Source organism: Enhydra lutris, unplaced genomic scaffold (assembly GCF_002288905.1).
Source record: "Enhydra lutris kenyoni isolate GAN:26980312 unplaced genomic scaffold, ASM228890v2 scaffoldscaffold54, whole genome shotgun sequence".
NCBI classification, from domain to species: Eukaryota; Metazoa; Chordata; class Mammalia; order Carnivora; family Mustelidae; genus Enhydra; species Enhydra lutris.
This window is the reverse complement of record NW_019154138.1, coordinates 10,051,212-10,058,070: the sequence shown is the minus strand read 5'-3', so window position 1 is coordinate 10,058,070 and position 6,859 is coordinate 10,051,212. Positions and strand designations below refer to the sequence as shown.

General features: G+C 44.0%; 1 protein-coding gene across 4 annotated transcripts in view; it reads left to right on the top strand.

The window, feature by feature from the left end:
• Positions 1-87: 87 nt before the first annotated feature.
• The window catches only part of LOC111157353 (casein kinase 2 alpha 2), a 38,308-nt gene continuing 31,536 nt past the window's right edge, over positions 88-6,859 (top strand). For 2 of the 4 annotated variants that reach the window (XM_022518690.1, XM_022518692.1), the window contains exons 1-2: positions 88-204; positions 1,004-1,115. In XM_022518690.1, coding sequence (XP_022374398.1) covers positions 101-204; positions 1,004-1,115 — 216 coding nt within the window. In that variant the 5' untranslated portion in view covers positions 88-100. The remainder of the gene's footprint in view (positions 205-1,003; positions 1,116-6,859) is intronic. The other 2 variants (XM_022518693.1, XM_022518689.1) reach the window with 1 other exon arrangement.

The following is a 6,859-nucleotide window of genomic DNA, read 5'->3' as shown; positions in this document are numbered from 1 at the left end:
CCGGCGCCCCGCGGCCCGCCGCCTCCTCTGCCCGCCACCCCGCGCCCCCCGCCGCGCCGCCGCCCTCTGCGCCCCGCGGCGCCCCCCGGTCCCGCCCGCCATGCCCGGCCCGGCCGCGGGCAGCAGGGCCCGGGTCTACGCCGAGGTGAACAGCCTGAGGAGCCGCGAGTACTGGGACTATGAGGCTCACGTCCCGAGCTGGGGGTAAAGCCGCCGCCGCCTCCCCCCCCCCCCCCCCCCCCGCCCCCCCGCGCCAACCGCACTGGCCCCCCCCCCCGCGGTCTGCCTTCCCCTCCGCCCCGCCGCTGGCCGGCGCTTTCTCGGGTCTGGGGTAGGAAGCAGAGCCCCCTCCCCCGCCGCCCGCCGCACATGTCCTCTTCTCTCTGTCTCCCCTTCTCCCCGCCTTGCGCACCCCTCTCTCCCCCTTACCCAAGGAATGCTTTCTTACTGAGAAGTGTAAGGTCCAGGGACTGAAGCCTGCTGGAAATGAGGGAGCAGCCCTTCCTCCTTACACTTCTGGGTTTCTGTTTGGGGTGGGCAGTCAGCAGCTGTCCTCTGGAGCTATTAAAATTCTCTTGCCTTTTTAGTTTTTTGAAATGAGGCTGGGTGGGAGGAAATCTTTTAAAGACATCCACATTTCCAAAGCAGGCGCTGGTACCTTTGGGGTGTGAAATACAAGGCGGTTGCTGTGGAGCCCCAGGCAGCGGGGCACCCTCTGAGCCTCCACGATGAATGCTTTGCTCACCCTTCTAGATTGGCTCAGAGCCGTGCCTTCCTACCTCTGCTCCCCAAGTTGTGGTGGACCAATTAGGTTAGGAGCTGTGCGCGGAGTGAAAGGAGCCAACTTTATGTTGTGACTTTCATTTAGGGAATGAGTCGTGTCCTGATGTATAGACGCTTCCAACAGTTGATTAATGGAAGTGGCTGGATGGGGGTGTATAGTGGGCATAGGCTTGGTTAATCCCAAGTCCTGGCATTTATGTGTCACTCTTGCCTTTCACAGTAATCAAGATGATTACCAACTGGTTCGAAAACTTGGTCGGGGAAAGTATAGTGAAGTATTTGAGGCCATTAACATCACCAACAATGAGAGAGTGGTTGTAAAAATTCTCAAGGTGAGTGTCTTATGAGTGGCATTAAAAATGTGGTTCACTGGTCCGGACGTAAACTTCAGCCGCATTGTAGAACGAGCAGTGCAAGGTCTCATTTCACATATGATTCTGTCTGATGTCCCTTCACTAACTACTCTTCCCACCCGTTTTCCTGTGAACTTTGAAGTACATCCGTAGACCTGTTTCAAATCTAAGCACGGTCGTTCGGGAACATACTTGTTCTGAAATGTCATTGTGGCTCCCAAAGTGAAAATTCCAAAGGGTCCATTTGTTAAAACAGGAGATAGGGATTCAGATGAAAGAAAACCTTTTCCAGTGAAGATCCTATCAATTGAGGGGCTCCTTGAGCGTGGGATTTGTTACCCTTGGTGCTAGAAATTATTCCGGAAAGAAAGCTGGAAGAAATGAGAGGAGCTCCAGAGATGAGTTTGAAGCTTGGGTGGAAACCCCTCAGTGGCTGATCAGTTGTTTCTTCTCTTTGGCAGTAAGAGTGTGTCAGGTGGGGTTGGATACGGCGATCCAGTAGTGTGCAGAAGGTTCATTGTTGCTTATCAAGTAGTTAAAGTGAAATTGGGAGCAGTAAGGAGTACACTTACAATCACTAAAATTAATACTTGGAACAAACAGTCTTAGTGTCTGGTGTAGTCTGCTTGAGTTTAATAAAGATACGTCTTTTATGGTCTTTTTGGTGAAGACATGATCTTTTTTTTTTTTTTTTTAAGATTTATTTATTTATTTGACAGAGAGAGAGAGAGAGAGAGATCACAAGTAGGCAGAGAGGCAGGCAGAGAGAGGGGGATGCAGGCTCCCCGCTGAGCAGAGAGCCCGATATGGGGCTCGATCCCAGGATCCTGAGATCATGACCCGAGCCGAAGGCAGTGGCTTAACCCACTGAGCCACCCAGGTGCCCCATGAAGACATGATCTTAATGAGCATGAAGAGTTGGCTAAATTCTCCTTTAGGTAACTGGTTGGATAACTTTAATAATGTTTTATAGGGTGTACAAAAAAAAAAAAGGTAATTCTTAGAATCTGTGAAGGGTCTTCATCGTTGCCAGATCACTTAATGTGTGCACATGTCATTTAGTGAAATATCGAAAAGACTAAAGAGTGATTAATATAAACACTTTTGCATATACAAGATATCCAATGTGGCCATTTTGCAGAGGCTCAGTGAATAAGGATGTGGGATTGGAGAGCTGTTTTTGTGTGTTAAGGACAGAGTTAGGGTAGCTGTGTCCCTGTTTAGTATGAGGGGTCAGGCTTACGCTGTCTGAAAATCAGTTTTCAGAAAAGTGATCAGCTTTGTTACTCAGTGCCATTTGAGCCCAGTGTTGAAGAAGCAGAGTTGAAGTAGAGAGAAGTAGGCAAAGTTATCTGTGCCGTCAGAGGCACTGGAGTGAGAAGTGAGGAATTGATACTGAAGATGGGGAGTTTGACTCCCCTCTTCCCCAGATGTGAATTGGACTTAAAAAGTCACATGGTCTTTTTTTTTTTTCTTTACAAGTATAAATATTTAAAGAAATGTTCCCTTCAGGGAAGTCACCATATGATTTTTTTCCTTTATACATAAGCATAAATGTTTTTAATATAAGCTGCTTAAATCTTTCTAGGAGTGAGCAAGGCATAAATTGAACTTAGGAATATCCGTATTCCACTGCTGTGCATTTGAAAGAATGAAGTGCTGACTCCAGAACAATTTCAGAAAAATACTAAACTTTTATGCAGTAGCAGCATTTTTAGAATAAGTGTGTAACTTCCTGTCCATTGGAGGAATGGCTTTAGGTATATATGTAAGTGAAAGTACGTTTATTCAAGAGAACATCGCATTGCTCTTTAGTCTTCCTTCTAGAGATCTTCATAGCATCCGTTCCTGGATAGTTTTCCCCCTGGAGATTCACAGGATATGTTTAGGGAACCCAAAATGGAAGCCTGCTTTTACAGGCAAGAAACCTAAGGACAGGAAAACTTACTTACCTGATACCACTATGTTAAAATGACCCTTAGCCAGAACTCCTGTTTCCTATTTCTTCCTCTCTCTCTCTCTCTCTCCCCTCATTTTAATGTGGGTTTGTAAGATCCTCAGAATAAGGTCCTGTGTTCTGGAATAAGATTTGGAAGGCTCCTTTGATGCTCTAGTTAATGAAGTATTCTTGTATCTTTTCCATACAAGTTCTTTTCAGGGTACAGCCTGAACCAACTTCATTACCACTGGTGAAAACCACCCTCACTTCTTTTTTTTTTTTTTTTAAGCCCTGTGGCATTTTTGTCTAGATTTTGTTTTAGCTGAAGGATAGGTAAGAAACTACTAATGATATTGTGGTTTTCTCGCTTTCACAGGCTGAATTAAAGTGGATTAAAAGTATTGGGGTTTTTTTGGTTGTTTGTTTTTTTTTTTTTAGAGGACAGTGTCTTGATCCCAAGTTGTTGCCCCTGTTCAGATAAGTTATGACTAATATCTTTTGTTACAGTGTTTGGTCATAGGAAATTAGGCCCTTAACAGAGTTCCAGCTGCTTATAATTCAGAGGAATTTAGAAAAAAGCTCTCTTCATAAAAGGCCTACTACTGTACTTTAACTGCAGGAAGGGTACTCACATACACACGGTGGCTGAGAGAGAAGGTATATTCCTTAAAGACAGGGCTGTCTTCCTTTTTGGTCAATAACATTTTCCTTCAGTTCTTTCCTGTAAAAGAGAATGGTCACATGAATTAATGACCACAGAATTCTCTCATTTAATTTGCAGCTGTAGATTTTTTTGGTCAAAACACATTGGAACTCTTTAAAGGTTTTAGCAATTTAGAAGTCGGTGAGCAAAATTTTACTCTCTATTTTGAAGTGAAATTGTGAGGTTGAAATCTTAAAATGTTCCAATCAATAGGAAGGTTATATCTTTTTTGGCCAAAATTGTTTTAAGGAGAAAAAAAAAGGGGGAGGGGGTGGGAAGGATTAACATAGGAGGGGAGAGAGTTACTTCGGTGCTGAAAATTTCATCTTTTGATTTTGAAAAGTCCATTGCTCAGTTCCTTTGTAGTACCACTCAGGAGGGTATACACAGAAATAAAAGCATTTGGCCATTTTGGACAACTTGTAGCATTTTGTGGACACCACCTATGTATGGATTTCAGCTGTTCTTGTGTTCCTTCAAGTGAAAACTCCTATTTCCTAAGTAGAAGTTAAGAGCAATACCATTTTTAAATAAACGTGTACAGTGTTTTGAACCCATGCTGCCCTGATTTGGAAATTCTCATGCAAGACAGTATAAGGTAGTCTTATGAAGAGTTGGATAAGTCCATTTTGCCCCCCAGCGGTTAATCCACAAATTAAAACAAAGAATGGTGGTAATATAAGTTTACTCTTTAAGTGTGCTTAGCATATTTGTAGCTGTTTCTTAAATGTTGTGCGGTGAGGAAGTGGTGGGAAAAGAAGGATGGGAGGCCTGCCAGTGACCTGTCTTGTGGGGTTACTTCAGAGCAAGCAGGCGACTGTCTAGGTCATATCAGAGTGATGTTCACGCATGGTGGTGCTGGGCTTTCTCTTGTATTTCTGCTTTCTCCGGTGGTAGGTGTTTTCCCTCAAGGTACTTTGTTAGACAAGTACGCCAAGATGTCATTTTCCTGAAGCAAAACATTAGTATTGATTTTTCTAAAATTTTTGTGATTCTTTTTCATTCCTACAAATGTTTTATGGTATAAAAGTAGTTAAAATTGTATTATTAAAGTGTTACTAACATCAAATAATACAAATTTTAAAAATTGTGTGAACTAGTCAGTGCTGTTTCTTTTAAGATTCTATTTTATTTGAGAGAGCACGCATGTGTGCAAGCGGGAGTAGGGTTGGGGAGGGGCAGAGGGAGAGAATCTCTAGCAGACTCCCCATGGAGTGCAGAACCCAATGTGGAGCTCCATCTTACAACCCCAGGATCATGACCTGAGCTGAAACCAAGAGTCGGATGCCCAACCGACTGAGCCACCCAGGGGCCCCTAGTGCTGTTTCCAATATTGTGATTGTAAGGTCTGAGCTTGAGAGTGTGGTGAAACAGAATCACGAAATAAGGGAGCAGAGAAACCTTAGAACCCAAACCCTTTTTACAGATTAAACTGAGACCCAGAGCACGCAGTTTGCTCAGGGTCACATGGTTAGGGGGTGAAAGCACTAGGGTCCTCTGTCCTTCTCATGGAATCTTGTAGCTGTGAGGAGCAGTTAATGACATTTGCTGGATATTTGACTTTTTGAGGTATTGAACTATGCTGGAAAGGTGGATAAACATTCACTAGAAGTCAAGTGAATTTGTTTCTAATGGTTTTGGGGACTTATTCTTCTAGGAAATGCTTGACCTGGATGGGTACTAGATGGAGTACGGAATAGATGAATACCCAGAGAGCTACAGGGACCCAGCCAGGGGCTCTCTGGTTTGAGTCTGCAGCAGCTTGGTGAATGCATTGTGAAATGTTACTTTGTTGGTTTGAAGCCACAATAACCAGTGCTTTTACACTTTTATTAACCCATACAGTTCCCTCATCGTGATAACTTGCCAGATTTCGGGGCTAACAGCTTTATCCCTCTAATATATTAGAGTTTGTTGGAGAGTGAGCCATGTGTAAAAAAAGGATCTTGGCATAGAGGACCCATTTTTATGTGTATAGCATGGCTGTGGATAGTTTCTAGAGCCTGATTTTAGGATCTGCCACCTCATCACGAGGGCAGTATAGTGTTAAGAATTGCTATAAATGGAGGGCAGGAGACTTGGGTTCTAGACCAGCTTCCTCATTTATACCCGCTTGACTGTTTTCCTATCTATAAAATGGATATATTTCCTGTGGAACTCACAGGGTTGTTGGTAGAATTAAATGATTAGTTCAGGAGATATGGGTAGGTACATGACAGTGTTTTAGTCATCTACACAGTGTTCCTTTCCCAAAAGTGGCCCTGGAAGGAGACTGCCTGCATTCATATGGGCTTTCCCAACACTGGGCAACTCTGTGACCTTGAGCAGGTATTTAAACTCTGCCTCAGCGTCCTCATGTAAAATTGCGCCAATAGGAACTCCTCTCAGAATATTGTTAGAGGTGGATTAAATGTACTTAAAACAGTGCCTGCACTTAGAAAGCAATAAAATATGGTTCTAATAACAGTATTTCAGCTGGGCTACATGAATGATTTCAGAGGGCAAAACCAGGAGTAGAAAAGACGATACCATTCTCTCGATGAAATTCAAAAGGCCTGCTGTATGCCTTGCTTTTTTAAATTAAAACACACACACACACACACACACACACACACACACACACACACACACACACACACACACCCCCCCCCCCCCCCCCCCCCCCCCCCCCCCCCCCCCCCCCCCCCCCCGAGAAAAACAGTCTCAAGGAGTCGATAACGTAATTGGAAAGGGACTTGAAAGACTAAGAGAAAAGTTGCTGTGAAGAAATGACACCGCTCAGATAATGTTTATATTTGGGTCAGTTGCAGTGGATTTGAGGGATGCCTCAAGGTGATAAAATAAATGCTATCATCCAGGCTGAACTTTCCTTTCTTACTCTGTCCCACATCCCTGGCAACCGGTGTTCATTGTGATTGTTTACTGTAGGCGATGAAACTAGTCTCTCAGTTGTCACTGTGGCATTGGAATCAGAGTAGTTCCAGATTTGCAAGTTCTGAACCACCTTCCGCCTGTCTTGAATTTATTAATTCAGTTGTGCTTAGAAAGAAATGAAAATGGGACTTTGCCTCTTAACATTTG